This window comes from Phoca vitulina, unplaced genomic scaffold (assembly GCF_004348235.1).
Source record: "Phoca vitulina isolate PV1807 unplaced genomic scaffold, GSC_HSeal_1.0 scaffold50, whole genome shotgun sequence".
NCBI classification, from domain to species: Eukaryota; Metazoa; Chordata; class Mammalia; order Carnivora; family Phocidae; genus Phoca; species Phoca vitulina.
Window position 1 is genome coordinate 732,111 of NW_022589753.1, and position 21,636 is coordinate 753,746.

General features: G+C 63.4%; 1 protein-coding gene across 3 annotated transcripts; it reads left to right on the top strand.

Annotated features, from left to right (window-relative positions):
* Positions 1-4,312: 4,312 nt before the first annotated feature.
* On the top strand, positions 4,313-16,568 carry CHRNA4 (cholinergic receptor nicotinic alpha 4 subunit). 3 transcript variants are annotated; one of them, XM_032387766.1, is made up of 6 exons: positions 4,313-4,668; positions 6,001-6,152; positions 7,680-7,724; positions 7,836-7,945; positions 12,026-13,394; positions 16,095-16,531. In XM_032387766.1, the coding sequence occupies exons 1-6, from the start codon at positions 4,587-4,589 to the stop codon at positions 16,218-16,220; spliced, it is 1,884 nt and encodes a 627-aa protein (XP_032243657.1). In that variant the 5' UTR covers positions 4,313-4,586; the 3' UTR covers positions 16,221-16,531. The 3 variants fall into 3 exon arrangements, with proteins under 3 accessions (XP_032243657.1, XP_032243656.1, XP_032243658.1); XM_032387765.1 differs by having other exon boundaries at positions 4,432-4,668; positions 7,680-7,945; positions 16,095-16,568; XM_032387767.1 differs by lacking the exons at positions 4,313-4,668; positions 6,001-6,152; positions 7,680-7,724; positions 7,836-7,945 and adding an exon at positions 7,969-8,032 and having other exon boundaries at positions 16,095-16,567.
* Positions 16,569-21,636: the final 5,068 nt, after the last annotated feature.

The following is a 21,636-nucleotide window of genomic DNA, read 5'->3' on the forward strand; positions in this document are numbered from 1 at the left end:
CCATCCATCCATTCATCCATCCATCCACCACCCATCCATCCACCATCCATCCACCCATCCACCATCCACCATCCATCTACCACCCATCCATCCATCCATCCACCATCCAGCCATCCATCCACCATCCATCCACCACCCATCCATCCACGATCCATCCATCCATCCATCCATCCATCCATCCACCATCCATCCATTCACCATCCACCCATCTATCCATCCACCCATTCATTCACTCATCCATGCATTCAACATGTTTACCCAGCTCCTACTAAAAGCCAGACACTGTGTACAAGACCTACAGTCTCCCCTCTGAACTTAATTTGTTGGCTGGCAGAGGTGCAGGGTGGGGTGAGACCCATGTACAAGGTACAATAAACTTTCTGGTGGTGAGAAGTCCTAGGGAGAGAAACAAAGTCTGGCTTTGGGGTAGAGTGCGGGGGAGCACCCTGAAATTTTCCTTTCCAGTGGAGTACTGACCACACTTTTCATGTGCCCCCTTCCTCAGGGGTATTTGGGTTTTGAAGGGCCTGGTGTAGTTGATCCTAGAAAGAATGGAGGGACATCATGTGCAGTGTCGCCTGGGTGAGACAGGGGTGGGCAGGTCAGGGTGTGGCTAGTGAAATTTGGAGGTCCCCTAGGGTCGTGGGAGTACATGCAGGACCCCCACATCTAGACTGAGCTTGCCAATGCTGCCCCCTCCTCACGGGGGCCCCTGGAACCCCACTGGGTCCTGGTACTGATGGGCCCCTCCTGGCCCCCACTGCAGGTCCTTGCTGCCTCTTTCTCAGTGCTGATGGGACTGGAGACCCAGCTGAATCTCCCACCTTTAATTCAAATCCCTGTTTATGCCATCAACTGGTTACCATGGAAATGTCCTTGGGACAGGGTGGAGGGTGGAGAGGGCCACGGGAGGGAGGGAGACAGGCTGCTCCTGCAGAGATGACCTTCCACTTTTGCCAGCAGCAATCTTTATTGTTGGCGTGACACTGGCTGGGGGTGCGTCTGGGGAGGGGTCTTCGAAGAGCCTGTTCCTTCCTCCCCTTGGCCCCCACCAGGGATCACCCTTAGAAGACACAGCGCTCCTGCCACAAAGGCTGTGGGACTCGGGGCCATGGGGGCACCCCTCTTCCAAAGCTGGTCTCATTTGTTTGTGAATTGGGGCTTTTCCTTTCCACTGAGACAGCAGTCTGAGGAGCAGCGGAGGGAGGGGCCTGGAGGCCTGGAGTAAGAGTCTAATTCAGCAGCAGCTACGATGATGATTTCTAGGCTCCCGCAAGAGTGCTTTCCAGCCGGGTGCAGGTGGGGAGGGAGGGCCTTGCAAATTAATGAGTTAGACCCGATTAATCTTGCTGCGTTAGCAAATCTGCAGGGAAAGCCAAATGAGGTTGGACAGATGTGTATGAGCGTGCACACGCCAGCCACAGGGCTATGTCCGCCAGAGCCTGGCCCTGGCACCAGGAGAAACAGGCCTGCTGGCCTCCGCTGGGCTCCCTGGCTGAATTTGCCCATGAGAATGGCCACCAAGGGCCACCATCTTGGCCACTCGAGCTGGCCAAAGTGAAGGGAAACAGAAGGTAGAGCTGACTTAGCCTACGAACTGCTGCAGGCTTCTGCCGAGAGCCAAGAGTCTCTTTCCCTGTACTGGTGCGTCACCCCCCCACCCCCCCGCCACGGCCGTTCCAGGACCTGCTGCAGGCCAGGACGCCAGGCTGGCTCCAAGCCCTTGCCAGGGGCTGGGGGCCTGGCTGGACCCTCCTCATGAGTCTTTGGGCCTATGTTCTTGTGTGCTCCTTCCAGGAAGCCTTCACGGATTGGCCCAGCCCCCCACGCACCCCCTTCTCATCTGACCCCAGCCTGACAATCGTAGGAGCACCCAACTTTACCAAGGCCCGAGGAATGAACCTAAATGCAGAGGCATGAGGGATCCTTCTCAACCCCAAAGCTGTTGTGTTTGCCGAGGGATAATGGGATGAGGCAAAGGACACTTCACCAGCTAGTGACAAATCTGTTTATGGCTCACCTTCCTAGATGGCCAAATGAGTGTAACGATGACCTCTGCTTCATAGGGATGCTGAGATAGCTGGAAGAGGCTTCCAGAAGGACCCAGAGCATGGCTGGCCTCTGTCACTAATAAAGGAGTATGGAATCGGCTCAAGATTGTCAAGCAAGGCGCTGTTCTATTTGTTCTGGGACAGCACCGAACAGGGGATTTCTCAAGACCGGAGGTAAAAACAGGGGACTACAGGCGGCTTCTCCAATCCGCTGGCACTCGTCACCCTCCCCGGTCCCCTCTCTGAGAGGGGAGGCTCCGGCAGGTTCTAAGCCTCCTGTGGCCTGTGTCCAGGTGAGGCGCGGGGTCAGCCCAGGTGCCTTCCTCCCTCCTTTGTATCCAGGCAGGGGTAGGCCAGGCCTGTTCACTGGCTCCTGGGTCAATCCAACTCTCCGATCAGGTTGGTGGGCCTTTTAGTGCTTAGGGCAGAGCTGGCTTGTGGAAGGGCTAATATCAGAGGAATCCAGGATCTGGCACTGCTGGGGGGAGGGGAAGCTGGTGGCTGTGAAAAGGAGGGGGGAGGGGTGGGGGTCCTGCCTGCAGTTATAGGACGCCAACCAAACCAGACCGGGCTCTGGGTCTGTGGGCGTGGCCGAAGGAGAGCCCTGTGCTGGGCTGGGCAGTCCAGGTTTCCCAGGGCAGGCTTCCCTCTGCTCCAGGAAATGACAGACCATGCGGTGCTACCAGGAGGCCATCTCAGTAGGGACACACTCTGCTCAAGGACTGAAGGTCTTGAAGCCAGGGGTGCTGGGTTGGAACCCCTCTACCAGCTGTGTGTCCTTGGGCATTTGGCCTAACCTCTGTGCATCCACCTCCTCATCCAGATGCAGGGATAACAAGAGCCCACCTGATAGGGGTGTTGTGGATGACAGCTCATCGCTGCTGAGACTGGCCACTGCTCAGGGCTGAGCATTTTGAAATCTCTGTAGGCACGTGTAGGAGAGCAGACAGAGGGCTCCTGTGAGAAAAGCCCCTGGAGGTCTGTGAGGTGTAAAGAGCTCAACCTGGAGCCAGAGTGCGGGTGGGCTGGGGAGCAGGGGGCAGGAAAGGTGGGGGAGGGGAGACCAGCTGGAGGGGGCAAGAGCCGGAGAGATGGGGGAGGGGAGACCAGCTGGAGGGGGCTCTAGGGAGAGATGGGGGAAAGGAGATCAGCTTGGAGGGCCTCTGGGGAGATAGGGAGGGGGTATGGGTTGAGAGAGATGGGGAGGGGTCGGGGCCCTTGGGACTGATGCCTGTCACCCAGGAGCATCCCCAGGGTCTGTGCGGGTGGGGAAAGAGGCAGGGGGCTCCTGACAGACATTCTGCCCCTTCAAGGGCGGGCACTAAGCCAGGGAGCTCAGTGAAGTCTGCAGGTTCTTCTCTGCTCCCATCCCTGACCCAAAGTCTCCGTGTGGGGGCCCTGGAAGCCCAGCGTGCAGGGATGGCCGTGGGTGCGTTTCTGAGCAGCGCACGCCCTCTCCTCACTGCAGACTGGGGTTGCCAGCACAAAGCGGCCACTCCCAGCCCTCCTCAGAGCACCTGCTGCGGGGTCGGCGGCCACCTTGACCCACCTGGGGCAGAGCCCCTGCCAGGGCACTGAGCACGGTCGCTCCAGGCACCTCAGTTGTGGGGGACATTGTTCCAGACCTGTCCGCCGGGGCTGCTGGGCTGTTCTCCAGCCCCCCGGGCCGAGACCCTCGGCCGCCGCCCCTCAGCCACTGTCCACAGAGCGTGCTCCAGGCCGAAGCTAGAGGCATCAGAGCGGCTGCGCTGGGGCGGGCGCTTTAGGGTTCTCCCCCAGGAGGGCCGGCCGCGGCGCCTGGGCTCCCCCACTGGACGCTTTCCGGTCCACGGGGGACAGGCTGATAGGGGTGGTCTTTCCTGAACGCCTCGCTGGGGAGGAAGACGAGGGGCTAGTGATTTCTGAACTGCGGAGCGGGGCGGGGGTGATGGAGTTAACCAGGCGCGTGCGGGCCGCCGGGGGCCCCTAGGTGCGCGGCCCCCATCCAGGCAGGCGGTGGGGCGCCAGGACTGGGGACGGGGGTGGAGGTCAGTGTGTCGTGGTCCGGAAACCAGCCCGGCGCCAGGATCCCCCAGTCGCACGCAGTGACTACGGGCCCCCACCCCTGGCTCGGGCACGTCCCCAGCCCCGGGGAGGACGAGGGAAACTTTACCCAGGCGTCAGCCCAGCGCAGCCTCTGCGCCCCCTCTCAGCTGGCGGTCTGCCCCCCGCCCCACCCACCCTCCTCCCCTCACGTCCTCTCCCGCTTTCCCCCTCCTCTCCTCCCCCCTCCTCCCCCTCTCCCTCCTCCGTCTCCTCCTCGCCGGCTGGAGGCGGGCAGGTCCGGGCGGGGCCGCGCCGCGGAGCCCACAGCCCCGAGCTCCCCTCCCGGCCGGGTCGCCGCCGCCGCGCCCCGCGGGAGGAGCGGCGGAACGAGGCCCAGTGGACGGAGCGGCCCGCGCGGCGCGGGGGCATGAAGTTGGGCGCGCGTGGGCCTGGGAGCGGGGGCGCGGCGGAGCCGGGAGCCGCCCGCGTCTAGAGCCCGCTCGGTGCGCCATGGAGCTCGGGGGCCCCGGGGCGCCGCCGCCGCCGCTGCTCCCGCCGCTGCTGATGCTGCTGGGGGCCGGCTTCCTACCCGGTAAGTTTCGGGGCGCCAGACGGCCCCCTTTCGTCCAGCTCAGGGCGGCCTTGGACCTCCAGAGCCAGAGGAGGGGAAGCTCCCGGCCGCGGGTGTGCGCAGCGGGGCGGCCGCCCAGGCTCCCCCACCCCCAGACGCAAAGGCTGTGCCGCGGTGCGGACTGAGCGGGGCAAGGAAGGAGTTAACTCGCCCGCGAATGCCGGAGAGGGGTTTGGGTGGGGGTGGGGGGGCTGCTGTTTTGGGAGCTGGACCCAGAAGCTCCAACTTGGGTAGAGAGAGGCGGGGCCGTCTCTCCGTCTTCATCCCTCCGGCCAAATTTCCCTGCAGACACCCCCCATGCCTGCTCCTGGTTTGGGGGAGCAGAGGGGTGGCTTCCGCCCTTGGCCGTGCCCCATCCACACCTTTTCTGCTCCCCCAAGCTCACTGGGACAGGGGAAGTCCTTGCCCCCTGCGCCCCCCGCCCTAGCCCCGGGCAGACCTTGCTATTCATAGTTTGGTGGAGGGAATTTCAGCCCCCGGCCTCCCCAGTGAGGAGTGGGCTGGACCTTCCTGGTGCAACGGACCAGGCAGAATAAGGCTGGGGGAGGGGGGCCTCTGGACTCAGAGTAAAGGGTCCCAGGGGGTCTAAGACTGACCCTAGGGTGCTTGTGAATCCCCTCTTAACATCCTGTCTAGGACATACAGGTGAGCAGGACCGAGCTGAGTGCAGGCAGCTGGTACCCTGTTCCCCTCCCCAAATCCCCATATGATGCGGTGACCCCAGTGCAGGTGCCCAGGAGAGACAGAGAGGCCCTCTGACAACAGACTGGTCAGTGGGGCTGGGCTGGATCAGAGTGGCCCCTCCTCAAGAAGCAGAGTGTGTATGTGGGGGGGGGGTCACCCTTGACTCACAGAAGGCCATCTGTCCAGGAACCCAGGGTGCTGGAGTCGGCAGTGTCTGGTGAGAACTCAGGGCCACTGGCAGCCACAAGAAGCAGGCTCTCCGTCCCCCCATTTGGGCCTGTCCTGGAGTCCTGCGGTTACCTTCACCTTGTGCTTTGAGGCCGGGTTTTAGCTGAGGATCCAGCTCCTCCTTCCCAGTCAGCACTTACTGTTGTCTTTGTTTGGGGTGCCGTGCAGGGCACCTAAGGGGTCTGGGGAGGCTTCCCTGAGGAAGTTACACTTTTACCCAGAGGGCAGGAGAGAAACTGAGGCCAGGAGTGGGGCAGGATGTGCAAATGTCCTGAGGTGGATGGAGCTGGAGGAAGCCAGGGCCTGGTGGGAGGTCCGAGGGGCAGCCTGGATGACTGCCATCCTCTACCGCCGAGCTGCACCACTTTCCTGTCCCCATAGTAAGCAGCCACGTGGAGACCCGGGCCCATGCGGAGGAACGGCTGCTGAAGAAACTCTTCTCTGGCTACAACAAGTGGTCCCGGCCCGTGGCCAACATCTCGGACGTGGTTCTTGTCCACTTTGGGCTGTCCATCGCACAGCTCATTGATGTGGTAGGTGCCAAGAGTGGGGGGCGGGGAGCTCTGAGCCTCGGCCCATCACACACAGCCGCGGAGGCTCGTGCTGAGGGAGCACCCGCATCTGAGGGGAGGCCGGCCTGGCGGTGGCCGCCGAGCCTGGGGAGCCTGGAGGGGTGGGGGGGCCGCATCGGCACTGCACGCAGGCTCTTTGTGTCGACCCTGCAGGACCCCGCAAATGTGCCCTCGTGGTGGAGCCCAGAGGACAGGGAGGCCCCCCACATAGGAAAACCCAAATGCCAGATTTTCAGCAGTAGGTCAGGGCCATCTCCTTCAGGAGCAAAGAGCAGAAAATGCCTCTGTGGGGTGGGGGTGGGGGTGGGGGTGGGGAGGTGCCGGAGCTGCAAGGGGCGGGAGGAGCTTGTGTGTGCTGTAGCAGTGAGTGGGGGAGGGGCGGGCCTTGGGCTGCCCTGGCAGACCTCGCCTAGGAGAGCCCCCCGTCCACCGGTCTGGAATATGTGTCCCAGCAAGGCCCAGACAGGTTTGGGTGTGTTTACCTTCCTGGTTAGGACCCGAGAAGGCTGCTGGGAGGGTGCTGGGAGTCCAGCCTCCAAGTGGCTCTGGAAGGGCTGAGGCATCCGCTGGGGGGGACTAGGTAGTGGGTTCAGTGGGGTGGGACCCCAGGAGCCTGGGAGTATGGGCTGCAGCGTGGAGCAGTGGGGGCCTCCGGGAGCTTGGTTCGTGCACACGAGGAGGTCCCAGGCTTGCTGGGTTTGGAAGGGCCTGAGTTTCCCGCACTAGGAGGCAGCCCGCTCTGGTGGCAGGGAGGGCACTGGAGTTCATCCAACTGGGGGGGCCATGGATCTCCCCACATGCCCACCTCGCTCCCCTCCCAGGACCCCAGGCTATGTCAGCTTGTGGCGGGGGAAGCTGCCGGTGGAGGGGTGTGACCCACACAGTGACCTTGAGACGGAACCAGCTGGGTCTCCCGATTCTACCTCCCCTGCTCCAGCCCCTTACCTGTCCACCTTAGGGTCCTGGGACCCTGTTCCTAAAGGGGCAGTCTGTCCAGGGGCCAGCTTGGTGACCAAGTGGGACCTGTGCATACCGGGGTTGCCCACCTAGGAGCTTGCAGACGGGCTGCCATGAGCAGCCGGGAGGGCCGATGCAAGCTGGCAGGGGGCCTGCGCGGAGGCTCTCCTCCAGCAGCCTGGGAGCCCTCCGCACGTCCCACACATCTGACGTAGCTGGGGGCGGGCCGGGCGCTGGCCACCCGCCACGTCAGACAATCCTTGTCCCCACTCTCCTTCCGGAGAAGTTCAGGGGCCTCGTCCCCACCTCTCTAAGTCCCCTCGGGCTGACCGTCCTGGACTTGGTTGCCTCCAGGGCTGAGGTACTCATTCCTTTCTGGGGTCACCTGCTCCCCATGTTCATCTCAGGCCTGTCTTTGTGGGCGAGGAAACTCAGGGTCAAGAGAGAGAGCAAGGGACACACACACACACAGACACACACACACGTCTGTCCCCCAGAGGGTCACAGCTGCCATTGTCCTTTGTGTCCTAGGATGAGAAGAACCAGATGATGACAACCAATGTGTGGGTGAAGCAGGTGAGTGAGTGGGGGCCCCTCCAGCCCTCGTTCCTCCCCCCACCCTCTTCCCCCCTTCCCCCTCCTCGCCCCCCTCACTGGCTGTGCTTTCCTCCTCCTGCCCTGGCCCAGGAGTGGCATGACTATAAGCTGCGCTGGGACCCCGCTGACTACGAGAACGTCACCTCCATCCGCATTCCCTCTGAGCTCATCTGGCGGCCGGACATCGTCCTCTACAATAAGTGAGCCCCGGGGAAGTCAGCGGGCGGGGGCGGCAGGCACCTGTCTCCAGGTGTGAGTGACCCAGGGGATCCAGGCATGAGCAAGAGGTACTGACCTGTGTGTGCCCCCCCTCGGCAGCCTGTGCTGAAGCCTCTGGGAGGAAGTGGAGGGCGCCAAGGAGGAGGTGGAGGGTCTGGGGGGCGGGCCACCGGTGAGCAAAGCAGGGGACAGGGTCCTGGGTGTAGCGTGGGTCCAGCCAGCTCCGCTCAGGCATCAGTTCCTCTCCCCGTGGGGGCAAGGGGGCCGTGGGCCCGGAGCAGCACTTGTGTTTTCCGGATCACCCCTGGCCGGGCGGTGGTCCTTCCATGCAGGAAGCCCCCAGACTCCCGCCCCACTCCAGCCCCATTTCTGCCCGCTGCCCCTGGCCTTTGGGTGCCTCTTCACCTGGGTGCTCGGCCCCTCCCCAGCCCTGAGCAAGCAGCCTGTGGGACAGGACGCCTCGCTGAACCTGCTCACGTACACCATCATTCTGTGCCGGAAGCACAGAGGTGTTTGCCAGGCATGGCCGAGGCAGAGAGTGGGATCCAAACTGTCCTTTGCCAGACCCTTGCTGGGGCTCCTGAGCCCGGGGCAGCCTGACGTCCGCTTGTGTCCCCAGGTCACTGCTGGGTCATAGCTGGGCGGTGATCCCGTCTCAGGCTCGGGCCCGAGCCGCAGCTCCCACAGAGCCACAGACAAAGCAAATGGAAGCACTGAGCTCCCTGCGGACCCCTGCCCCCCACCGCCAGACCCCGATGGGCTCTGGTACAAAGCTCCTTCCAGGGCCCCGGGCACTGGGCCTGACCTATAAAATGTTGCTATTTGATTAAGAACGATTGGGCTCTTCTTCCAACTTAATTGATTCCAGTAATGGCAGTGGGAAGAGCTTGATGGTTTTCGGGACGCATTAGGGGGTCAGCTCTGTGAGCGGGAAGGCGGTGGTGCTGCTCTTCCCGCAGGCCAGGCTCCCTGCTCTCCACAGCCAGCCCCGCTGAACCACCAGCCCGGGGTTCTCCAGCCTCCCCGGCCTTCCTGGGGTCTGCACTCAGCTCCCCACAGCCCCCGCCCCGGGTCTCAGGGGCCGTTTGACTCAGAGAACATGGTGTCCGCGTCCTGGGACCCAGGGGAGCATCCGTGCTGTGGGGACAGCTCCACCCTCCCCAGGCAGGAGCAGCTCCGGGGCCTGTGCAGACCCCCCAGGACTGCGGCCGGGAGATGGGGCTGCCACTTCAAATTCCCTCCTCTCTCCTCTTCCAGGCCCCGGGGGAGGGTGTGGGCCCCCAGCCTGTCTGTGGGGCTGTGGTCGGCATAGAGGCTCTTTCTGGACGGGGCCGCGGGGTGGCTGACGCCGGCCAGGCCCGTGTGCACTTGAGTGCGGCCAGGTGACCAGCCGGGGCTACTGGGCGAGGGGAAAGGTGGGGGCACCTTTTCAGACGGCTTTGGGAAACCCCCTGCATGGGAGGCTCTGCTGTCCACCTGGGGGCTTCTCTGTGGTGGCCCTTTGGGGAGGAGGGTCTCGCAAGGCCTCTTTCACGCAACACCACACGGATGGGGGTTCGCGGGGCCTGGGCAGGAACCTGGACGGGCCAGGAAGCCTCCTCTGCTCTGCTGGGGCCGCAGCTCCACGCAGCGAGGCCAGAGCGTGCTCAAGATCTGACCGTTGGGTCCCAGCGTCCGGAGCCCCGCGGCTTCCTGGAGGCACAGTGCTGCTGGGGGTAGGACACGGGGCCGGAACCTGCTGGCGGGTGCTTCCTCGCCCCTGCACCGGCCCCTGCACAACTGGGGGCCTCGAAGCCAGCACGGCGAGGAAGTTGGACCCCACCGGGCTGCCTTCTGAGATCCTCCGCCTCCTCGAGGGGCAGGCGAGGAAGTTGGACCCCACCGGGCTGCCTTCTGAGATCCTCCGCCTCCTCGAGGGGCGGGCCGGTGGAAGTGAGATGCTGCACCACGGGACCACGTCTGCCCGCAGGTCCTGACCCCACGTCCCGAGGGGGACGCCCTCCTGGGAGGGTCTCCAGGATCTGAGCCAGGTCTGCACTGGGCGAGGACACAGGAGCCCCCCAGGCTGGGGGCGTGGGGTGGAGGGGTGCACAGCCATGGGGGTCTGCGGGCTGTGCACCAGGAGAAGACTCGGATCTTGTCTGTGGGCATTAAGACCCCGAGGCCTGGGTGCACATTCCTAGTCCTGGGCTGCTTTCAGTGAACTTCTGGAACATTCCCTTCCCTTCCTGGGGATCAGGGCTCCCCGGGCTCACGCCGCTGACTGGAGCCTCTAATCTCCCTGCAGAATGTTTGCTGAGCCATGTTTGCGCATTTGCTTTATGCCTCAGAGGGACAAGGCTTTGGGTTTCAGAGCGAGTTTGCTGAGGGAGGACAGTCCACCTCATCCCGCCCCAGAGAGAGCCTCAGTCCCACGCTGGAGTCCAGGCTGTGTGTCCCGCATGCAAAGCCCCTGTCGCTCGTCCTGTGGATGCATCTGTGGGTCTCCACTGACCACTGACCTAGACGTCAGCCCAGAAGGGTTCCTGGAGGTCATAGGATCGGATTGGCAGCAACTGAGACCGTCGGGGCGTCTGAGCTCGATGTCTGGGGGCTTCTAGGCCGTGGTGGGTGTGGGCGGGCATGGACGGCCAAGCTCTGAGCCCTTGGTGGGGCACCTGACTCACGTCCACAGCCTGTGCCGGCAGGCTGTGCGGTGGCCCCTCCCGCAGTGTCAAGGCAGCGTGGCGCCCACGGGTGCTGTCCTGGGGGTCCATGGGGCCGTGGGGAGGTTCCCCGTCAGCGCTTCAGAGCCAAGCCAGATGCCTCCATCTGTTCATGGTCAGAGTGGACAGCCCAGCCCGGGGGGAAACTGAGGCCAGGAGAGCGGTATGCACGCAGCTCAGGTTGCACCTGCTGGGGACCCTAACCTGTGTCCAGGGGCTTCCAGCTGTGGAGCAGAGCAGGGCCGAGTCCAGGAGCCGATGAGGGCTCGGGGTGGGGCCTGTTAGCAGCTGTCCCTGGCTTCTCACTCCACAAGGCACCAGCGTGGCACGCCAACTTGTGCACGTCCTTGCGGAGACACTGAGGCGGACATTGCTGTCTGTGAAGCCCAGGCCCAGGGACAGCAGTTCCCCGTCTGCCACCCACCCGGCCACGGACAGGCGCCAACACCCCTGAGGCTGAGGACAAGGCAGGAGGGCGGATGGCCAGGGGTGGGCCCTGTCCCCTCCTGCTCAGGCAGCCCAGGGTCCTCACCTGTGCAAGAAAGGGGGTCCTCACCTGTAAGTCGTGGGGATAGTGGAGAAAAAGGTGCTCAGTGGTGTTGCACACTCGGCCTGTGGCAGGAGACGGTGGCTAGGCAGGCCCCCACCCCAAGTTTGGCCTGTCCTCCAGGGTGACCTGCAGGGGACTCGGCTCTGTCCCAAGAGCCACTTTCATGTCCGTGTTCTCCAGAGGGCGCGAATGGCCAGGTGTGCAGTGATGGGTCCCAGGAGGGGCTGCTCGGCCCCCAACCCCCCTGGATACAAATCTACATGGGAGACGGGTGGGAGTTGAGACCTTCCATCCCCTCTGCCCTAGGCCCAGGGGCAGGAGAGCGTGGGGCTGTTCTCCAGAGTCAGGCCCCACTTGCCCTCACACCGCGGACAGGAGCTCCCTGACCTCGGGCCCTTGCAGGGACGTGACCCCCCCGCCCCGCCCCAGGCTGCCCGCTCGTTCCCAGCACAGACAGTTGGCAGCTCCAGGACAGAGACGGACCGGGTGCCACCTCACCCTGGTGCTAGCAGGTGTAGGACCCCAGTCCCTGCTCTACCCGCCAAGTGATCGCCACTGTCACCAACAAGCTTGTGTGTCAGGCATGACGGGGGCCGCTTAGATGTCCTCCAAGCCACGTGTCCCCCCTAGGGTAGGGGCGATAAGCTGAGGCAGATGAGGGAAGTGCCCGGGGCCGCCAGCCCAGCTACACCTAGCCCGGTCCCTGGCCGGGTCCCCTGCCTTTCTTCGCTCACCTGGGAAGCCAGACGCGTGTGAGAGCCAGGCTGCGGTTTTGGTGGGTCTCACGCCCCTCTCTTCCTGCACAGCGCGGACGGGGACTTTGCGGTCACCCACCTGACCAAGGCCCACCTCTTCCACGACGGGCGGGTCCAGTGGACACCCCCCGCCATCTACAAGAGCTCCTGCAGCATCGACGTCACCTTCTTCCCCTTCGACCAGCAGAACTGCACCATGAAGTTCGGGTCCTGGACGTACGACAAGGCCAAGATCGACCTGGTGAGCATGCACAGCCGCGTGGACCAGCTGGACCTGTGGGAGAGCGGCGAGTGGGTCATTGTGGACGCTGTGGGCACCTACAACACCCGCAAATACGAGTGCTGCGCCGAGGTCTACCCGGACATCACCTACGCCTTCGTCATCCGGCGCCTGCCCCTCTTCTACACCATCAACCTCATCATCCCCTGCCTGCTCATCTCCTGCCTCACGGTGCTGGTCTTCTACCTGCCGTCTGAGTGCGGCGAGAAGATCACGCTCTGCATCTCTGTGTTGCTCTCGCTCACCGTCTTCCTGCTACTCATCACGGAGATCATCCCCTCCACCTCCCTGGTCATCCCGCTCATCGGCGAGTACCTGCTCTTCACCATGATCTTCGTCACGCTGTCCATCGTCATCACGGTTTTCGTGCTCAACGTGCACCACCGCTCCCCGCGCACACACACCATGCCCGCGTGGGTGCGCCGGGTCTTCCTGGATGTGGTGCCCCGCTTGCTCTTCATGAAGCGGCCGTCTGTGGTCAAGGGCAACTGCAGGCGGCTCATCGAGTCCGTGCATAAGATGGCCAGCGCCCCCGGCTTCTGGCCCGAGCCTGAGGGGGAGCCCAGCTTCGTGGGCGGAGCCCAGAGCCGGGGCCCATCGCGCTCCCCATCCTTCTGCAGCCCCCCGGATGAGCCAGCCAAGCCCCAGCCAGCCTGCGAGTCACCCTCGGACCAGGTCCCTGCGTTGCCGCCCTCAGAGGCTGAGAACGGGAGCCCCTGCCCCTCGCCTGACCCCCGCCACCCACCCGCCAGCACCCGGGCCCCAGGGCTCACCAAAGCCCGGTCTCTGAGCGTCCAGCACATGTCCAGCCCTGCCGAAGCCGTGGAAGACGGTGTTCGATGCCGGTCTCAGAGCATCCAGTACTGCGTTCCCCAAGACGATGCCGCCTCCCCGGCTGGGGGCCCCGTGGCTGGCTCCCCTGCCTTTCTGAAGGCCGGCTCCGCTGAGCCCCTGCCCCCAGACCAGCCCTCTCCGTGCAAATGCAGGTGCAAGAAGGAGCCGTCCCCAAATGCCGTGTTCAAACCCCGGGGCACCAAAGTGCCCCCCCCGCACCTGCCCCTGTCTCCAGCCCTGACGCGGGCGATCGAGGGTGTCCAGTACATCGCAGACCATCTGAAGGCCGAAGACACAGACTTCTCGGTGAGTTTCTGCCTGTGGCCAGGCTCTGTCTGCTTCCCTTTCCTCTCTGGAGGAGGGTGTGGCCGGTGAAAAATCCCCAAACCCGGGCCCAGACCCGGGCTACTAAGCTCTGGGGTGCGTGCAGCCCAGCCCCCACCCTGTCCTGCTGTCTTTTCCCCGAGCGTCTGATTCTGGCAGGCGGTCCCTGGGGTGGCTAGTGAGAGTGTACTGTGGGGGTGTCCTCTGTGTCGTCCAGGACACGGGGAGCCCGCAGGCTGCAGGGCGGCCTTGCCCGGGAAGTCTGGGCACTGTTGCTGGCCACTGGGAATGTCCCCTCAGGGGCCAGGAGTGGGTCTCTGGGGAGGAACGGGGGGTGGCTGGGCCCTGGTGCAGGGGTGGACAGGTAGCGAGAGGGGCTGAAAGGAGGCCTAATGGGGAGGGGTGGACTGGGGTCTGGGGCACAGTCCTGCCTCTCTGGCCAGCACCCCGCGTGTCAAGCTGGGGAGAAGGAGTTGTAGGTGTAGGGGCAGTAACGCTGGCCCAGCCGCAGGGACCTGGGGACCCAGGGAGCTGGTCCTCCTCTGGGGGCTCCTCACTCACCAGCAGGGATCAGAGGAGCCCAGTGTCCCCAGTCCCTCTGCTGAGTGTCAGCCCCGAGGGCGGAGACAGGACGCTCCTGTTGTTCCCAGTTCCTGGAGGAGAGGTGACCAGACGAGCCCAGGCCCCCAGCTGGTGGGCAGTGGGCCGGGGACTGGCCAGCTCTGCTGACCCCCCACCAGGAAGGGAACGTTCATTTTTCTTTCTGCTGATATTTGTCCACTGGTCATGGGGTCGCACCAGGGGCCAGGGGTCCCAGCTCAGCCTTGGCTGACACTCAGGACCCCACAGAGCCGGGAGGGAGGGAGGGTGTCTACACGGGTCCAGGCTGGTGGGGAGCCCTCAGGTCAGAGCATGGGCAGAAGTGAGGGGGCCGCCCACCCTGCTCAGTCCGCGGGGCCGTCACTTGGGGGCAGCCTGGGCCCGGCAGGTCACGGCCCCTGATTGTGTGTGGGACACACACGGGGACCCCCTGCCCCATGGCTGAGCGAGCCCTGGACCCATGCAGCACACCCCTGGGAGTGGGACACCCTGCGGAATCTCAAGAGGCTGTGAAGCTATTCTGGAGGTTTCCGGAACATTCTGCCTGGGAGAACCTGCTTCTGGGGACCCCATTCTGCTGCCAGCTCTTGAAATAGCAGGCCGCCTCCTGACTTGACGTGCAGGCTGAGCGCCGCTGAGGAGTGACTAACGCCTGTAGAAGTGTGACCAGAATCCTGAGGGGCTCCGGCGGCCGTGCGCACCTGTCCGGCCGGGGCCCAGCCCCGCATTTGTCTGCGTGGCACGACGGGCTGCCGCGACCTGGTTCCGGCTTCAGAGCGACGCCAGGCTCTGGGGAGTGAAGCTGCCTTGACGTGGATGGACCTCGGGTGCTCTGGGCAGCTTTGTCCACGAGGCCTTTCATCCTCAGGATGGGGGACGCGCCCAGCGGGGATCAAAGACAAAGTGGAGGATGAGGCCATGGGCTGCTTCTCAACCTTCCTGGAACAGAGGGTCCTGGAGGGACTTTTTATTTATAAGTGACCTTGTTTGCTCTCTGGTTTCGGTCTGGTTTAAAACCATCAGGGTGTCTCTGATTACTTGAGAAATCAGAGCAGAAAAGGGCAGCGGAGAGCCCTCCATACCCATGACACCCCCAAACGGGAGGGCTGAGCCTGCCCCCTGCCTCCGCCATCCTGCCCTCTGTGCCTGGCTGGCCTGAGGCGGGGGCCGCCTCCTTTCCTGTCCCTCAGGCACCGACGGGCTGCCCACCCAGGACGTGCTTGTGGCCACGGCCTCCGTCCGCCTCGTGGAGCCTCTGCCCTGGGGGAGGCTGAGGACTGGGATCGGGAGCCAGGACTGCGGAGCGGCCGGCCTGGGTTGGGATCTGGGATGCATGACCATGGCCACCCCCAGCCACCCGGTGCCGCGGGTCCCCATCTGCACATGGATGGTTCCACCGCCTTTCTTCAGGTGGATGACCACAGGGGACGTGGCCCACCGCCCGCCCTCCGGCCTCGGCGTGCCGGACCCCACCTCAACCCAGGGCCTCTCCCTCACCCCCGCCGAGGGGCCCTGTTCTCCCGGGCAGCTCTGCCCCACTTGGAGCCGGCCCGCAGTGCCCAGGTCTGTGTCTACCTTGAGGGGCTTCAGGGACGGAGCTAAGAGATCCTGCTGACCCAGGAGGGCAGCTGACCTGTGAGCACTGTCCCTGGAGCAGGGTGGGCAGGTGCAGAGGGCAGCTGGGCTTCAACCATCACTCTCTGGATGCCGACCACCGTGGGGCCCCCAGCAGGATGCTCCTGGCCCTGAATAGCCAAGGTGTGGGCGTCCCGTCTGAGCCTCACTGTCCTCATCTGCACAATGGGGTGCACTGGATGGCGTCCACGGTGCCCCTCCCACACTGCTCTCCCAGTGAGAACAGATGTCCCCATGAAGCAGCCTAGACCCCCGTATCCCCAAAGGCCCTCCCTGTCTCCCCCTCCCTGGCACTTGGGCTCCCTGCCAGCCTCCCGTGGTTACCTTGGTGTCAAAGAGGGGACACGGAGAACCTGCCTCAGGAAGCCTCAGGTTCTAGAAGGTATTTGTGGCCTGGAGGCCCGAGGGCGGCGGGCTGGGAGTGACCATGTGTGTCTGTGTTTGCAGGTGAAGGAGGATTGGAAGTACGTGGCCATGGTCATCGACCGCATCTTCCTCTGGGTGTTCATCATCGTCTGCCTGCTGGGCACCGCGGGCCTCTTCCTCCCGCCCTGGCTGGCCGGCATGATCTAGCGGGAAGGGGCCAGGCACCTGCAGGACACCCGCGGCGTCTATGGGCCGCTCGCCGGGGCTCTGTGCCTGGCCGTCCAAGGGACTCCTGCATTCTGTGGGGTCACGTCATATGCTAAATCGTCCCCCCATTTTCTGTTGACTGCAAGACGGCCTTGGGAAAGGCCACTGCCCCCGGGGGGGCCGGTGTGGCTCAGCCCTGCTGAGACCTGCCGGGGGGGCGGCCGGGCTGGAAAGGACAGCGGGTAAACGCCTGTTCTTGTCTGGAGGGCGGGGTCACCGCCCACATCTTATTAAAGTTTATCTGGAGCATGGTGACACATTGGCTTCCTGCCCCGGACACGCGTCTGACTGCTCAGCATGCAGCCCAGCGTGTCCCCCTGTCTGAGGGCCACGACCTCGGCCCCCCAGCCGCACACGCCCCTCATCCCTGGGAGATCCCGGAGGCATCCTCAGGCAGGCTCTCTTGGACCCCACAGAGGCCGGGCAGCAGACTCTCAGATCTCATTTGCCAGGGGTGGGTCCAAGCAGGGATTTTCTTGTTTCGTTTTATTCTGGGTAAATTAGTGTCAGGGGCTTTGGGGAATGGTGTTGGGCCTGGGCCTGCTTGAAGGGGACGCATGCCCCACGGCGAGGGCACCCTTTGCCCCCAAGAGTCCGACGTCTGGCTTCCTGCGGTCCTGGGGGGTCCTGGGCAAGCATTTGCAGGGGCCTAGTGATGCGGCCAGAGTCCTGCTGGTCACCGGTAGTTTGTGAGGGCCCCGGAGCAGTGTCCAGACCAGGGGCTCCGGGCCCTTGTCCAGGCTCTCCCCGACCTCCTGTGGGTCCCCCTCTATGCACAGCCCCTCGGGACACCTCTCTAAAGCACAAACGTGGTAGCCACGGTGAGGGGTCCCTGAGGACAGCTCAGCCAGGCTGACCCTCGGGCCCTCTGGAGTGTGGTCCCTGGGGCTGGGGCCCCTGAGAAATGGCATGGGGGGGGACCAGCACAGCCGAGGAGACCTGAGGGCGCCAGCCTGGGGTACCTGGTGTCATCCTCCTCAAGGCGGCCCCAACAGTATCCCTGTGCCCCTGGGGGTGGCATGGGGGCAGGCAGGTGCTGCCCCCGGGCTCTCCCTGATTCTTTGGAGCCCTTAGGCCCCGAGTGCCAGGGAAGGGGGGGTAAGGACGATATTCATAGAGGACAAGGCCCAGGAGGCTAAGGAATCTGGGCCCCCTATTGATGGCCAAAATCCCACCTGCCCTGACCCCCTTACTTCAGGGGTGCCGCATGGCAGGTGGGAGCTGGCCCTGGAGCCCACCTCCCTGCCTGCGAGGTGCCCGGGTCAGGAGAGGGGCGCAGATGGTGACCAAGCATCTGATGGGCCTTGTTGCTGTCAGGCCCGACCGCTGGTCCCCCTCGGCAGCGACGCTGGGTGCACGAGAACCAGGGCGGCAGCCACACCCTCGCCCTCCCCTGGGGCACCTGTGACACTGGACCCCAACTGGGGCCCGGGCGGTCCTCGCGTCCAGGAGAGGGATGCAGAGACCCCAGTGTCTAAGTCTGGGCATTGTCGCTGCTCCAGCCCCCAGGGCCCCGCTGTGACCTGCACCAGCCTCCCGGGGCGCCGTCTGGGGCGGCCATCCCCATGTGGCGCGGGAGGCACCAGGTCCCCGCGGCGGGGCCCGGACGCGGATTTCAGATGTAAGCTCCTCAGTCCTGACGTAAGCGGGTCCAGATGCACCGTGGCGGCGCGGAGGGTCCCTGGCGCTGGGCCCAGCGTGGATGTTCTTTTCTGGGTCGGGAGAGACCACGGGGCTATGGCACGGAGACTCTCGCCTGTCCCTTTCTTGTTTTCAGTTTTTGTTGTGCTTTTTTAAGACTCAAACACCATGTCAGAAAATCCACACTCGAAAACTCAGCGCCATGTTCCCATCACAGCAGATGAGCCACCATCGCTGTCTTGTCGTATTTGCCTCCAGGGTTTTGTTTTTTCCATCGAGGCAACATTTCCTTGTGACAAAGTGCACGATTGTCCGCCGTCCTATCAGTGAGTCTGACGGATGAGACACCAGGGACCCAGGACCCTGTTGTGCACACGGGACGCTGCGGTCCCCGGAAAGCCCGCCCGGCCCGTTCTGGCGGTAAGGGGGAGGCCTGCGGTGTGGGGCCCTCCCGCCACCCTCCAGCCGGGGCGGCATCGCCGAGACCCATCGTGGTCTTGGGTCCACCCGTGAACTTGTAACAGTAGCTGCCGAGCGGCTTCATAAACGAGAGCAGGCTGGCTTCTGGGTCGCCTTCCACAGTCCTTGCTCCCAGTCCCCGGGGCCCTGGCTCAGCGGCCGTGAGTGCCGTGCCGTCTTTGTGTGGAGCATATTCTCATCTCCCATTGTGTTAACCGTGTTTTTACGATCAGCATCTTGTGATGTCAGCGCATCTTGGGGGCCTTACAGGCCTGGGGAGGGACAGCCCCCAGGGCAGCGGGGTCCCAGGAGTGACGGGCATCTGCCTAGAGTGCGCCAGGCATGTGTCCCCCGTCCCGCCCGTGGCCGGGCCCCACCACCCGCATGCCTGGCTCTCCCGCTCCCCGAGCCACTGTCCCCTGCCTCACTCACCCGCGGCCAGGTGCTGGGGCGGCCCCGCGCTCCAAACCAGCCGGTCCTGAGCCGTCCGCCCCACCCTGCCTTGGAAGCCCCAGTAAGGCCGTGGCCTGGGCCTTCCCCTCACCCTGCCTTGTGGCCCTGGGGGGCCCAGCGTGGAAATGAAGTCATAGATCCTCCTTTCAACGGCACGGGCCTCTCCATGGCCTCACCTCGTCACCTGTACGGGTGGAGACGGGCACGGAGGGCTGTCGTCATGCTGCTCGGTCACGGGACCTGGCCGGCGCCCGGGTTCCCGAACTCACCGCGCACCTCTGCTTTCCCTCCACAAGTGTGTTCAGGTCCGGCTGTTCCCCACCCTCAACAACCCCCAGGCCAGCAGGCCACGGCCCGCGGAGTTCTGCCTGCACGTGGCCACGCCGGCCACGGCCCACGGCGGCAGGCCTGGTGCTTCCATGGAGACCTCGTGGCCCACAAAGCAGGAGCTGCTTCCCGCCTGAGCCCTCACAGGACAGGTTCGTGATCCCAGTGTGCGTTTCTACCGCAGTAACCGCTTACCTGGACGATGGTCCCGGGCTCCGGTCCTTCTAGTCTAGAGTTTTCCCTTTCAGTCTGAATAAAAACGCCGAGTTGGGCGGCACCGCACGACACCGGGATGATGGCGGGGGCCCCTCCTGACATCCTGCTGGCGCGTCCGGACATCTGCCTGCCTCATGGGTGCACCGACCAAGGCCATAGCTTGACCGGCTTTCCCGCACAGACCGGCCGTGCCGCAGCCCCGCCCCCGGCCGTCCGCCGGTCTCGCCTGTTCTTGGATTTCGCAGAGAGGGGAGCACACGCTGCTGGGAGCACCAGCTTCCTTTCCTCAGCTGTGTCCACGCTCCGTCCATTTGCTACGCGCAGCCCCAGGCAGTGGGCTCCGGCCGTTCCGCAGGATTCCGTGGCAGCCACACCAGCCTTCATCTACCCACCCCCTGCCGCTGGGCATCTGGGCTGTCTCCAGTTTGAGGCTGTCAGGCGTAATCCCGCTGTGAACATCTCGGGGCACGTTTTGGTGCATCTATGCATTTCTGTCGGTCGTACCACCAGGAGCAATTGCTGCGGGGTGGGACGTGCGTGCCCGCACTGTGTGAACTGCGGCCGATGGCTCGCGGTTGCGTCCCTTTGCTCCCCGCCCCCCCCCGCGAGGACCCAGCCGCATCTCACCCTCACTGAGCTGTCACCGGCACTCTGCAGCTCGGTAGCGAGGCCGGGTTCTTACCATATGCTCCTCGCCTGCTGCGTAACTCGTGCTCTTGTCCTTTAGCCAGCTTCCCAGGGCTCAGTGTGGGCTTCTGATTCAGTCCCACTGCAGACGGTTTGATTTTACATTCGTGACGCTTTGGGGCCCAGTGTGTGGTTGATCGCAGCCCACTTCCACATACGCTTGACAGGGAGGTGCGGCTTGCCGTGGGGAATGTTCTAGAAATGCCGGCCAGGTCAGGTCAGGGGAGAGGTCTGGCTGGGCGCTGCAGACGGCTGGCCTTCTGTCTACTTTCCGTCCCGATTCCTGAGCGGCTGCGGGTGTCACCGAGGACCGCTGTGGGTTTGTCGGCTTCTGCTCTGTCACGTCTGGGGCCACGTCCTCCTGCCGAACGGGCCCGTTTACCCTTACGTAACTCCCCCCTTTGTCTCGGGCGGTGTTCTGGGTTTCGAAGTCTACCTTTTCTGACAACTACATAGCCGTTCAGCTTCCTTTTGGGGGTGTTTCCACCTTTAACCACTAACCTGACTCATGTCAGTGTTTACGACGTGGACGACATGTGGATACCACCCAGGTCAATAGACGGAGCATTTCCATCACCCCAGGACACCCTCCGCTCCCCAGGGAACCACCACCCTGACCGCCACCGCTAGAGAGGCTTCACGTGTTCTAGAACCTCGTGGAAATGGAAGACACTCCTTTGCGGATGGCCGTTCCTCCACAGTTTGTATGAGATTGCTCGTGTCCACGAATGCACCGCCATGTCTTTATTCACTGATGGACATTTGGATGTTCCTGGTTGGCGCTGTGATGGATGATGCTGCTTCGCACACTCACACACGAGTCTTTGTGTGGACGTGTTTTCATTTCTTTGGGGCAAATACCTAGAATTTCGGGGCCGCAGGAGACTGGTGCTTCTGTCTTCGTAAGGAGCTGAGAAACTGCCCGGTCGTGCACCCCGCGCCCCTGCAGCCACCCTCAGCGACCCCTGGGTGTGGGTCACGCGGCAGCAGTGACGAGCCGTCCAGGGCAGCCTGCACTTCGGTTCACTTCCCTGAAGACCCGCGGCATTGAGCGCCATGCTGGGGGCTCCCTGGCCAACCGTGTGTCTCGCTCAGTGAAGTGTTGAAGTATTTTCTCATTACATACCGCTTTCTTCCAACGAGTTGTTAATATTTCTTCCCATCTGTGACTATGTTTTTCATTTTCTTAATGGTGTGTTGAAGAAAAGCTTTTAATTTCGATGAGGTGCGATTTATTACTGTTCCCTTCTATGGTTATTGCTTATGGATCCTTTCTGAGAAATCTGCTTATCCCGAGGTTGTATGTACGTATGTATTTCCTTCCAGAAAGTTTGGTTTTAGCTTTTATGTTTCAGTTTACTTTTTTAAAGATTTTATTTATTTGCGAGAGAGGGAGGGAGAGTGAGCATGAGAGAGAGAGAGCAAGAGAGAGAGAGAGAGAGCAAGAGAGAGAGACACAAGCATGAAGGAGAGGCAGAGGGAGAAGCAGGCTTCCTGTGGAGCAGGGAGCCCGAAGCGGGACTCAATCCTGGGACCTGAGATCATGACCTGAGCTGAAGGCAGACGCTTCACC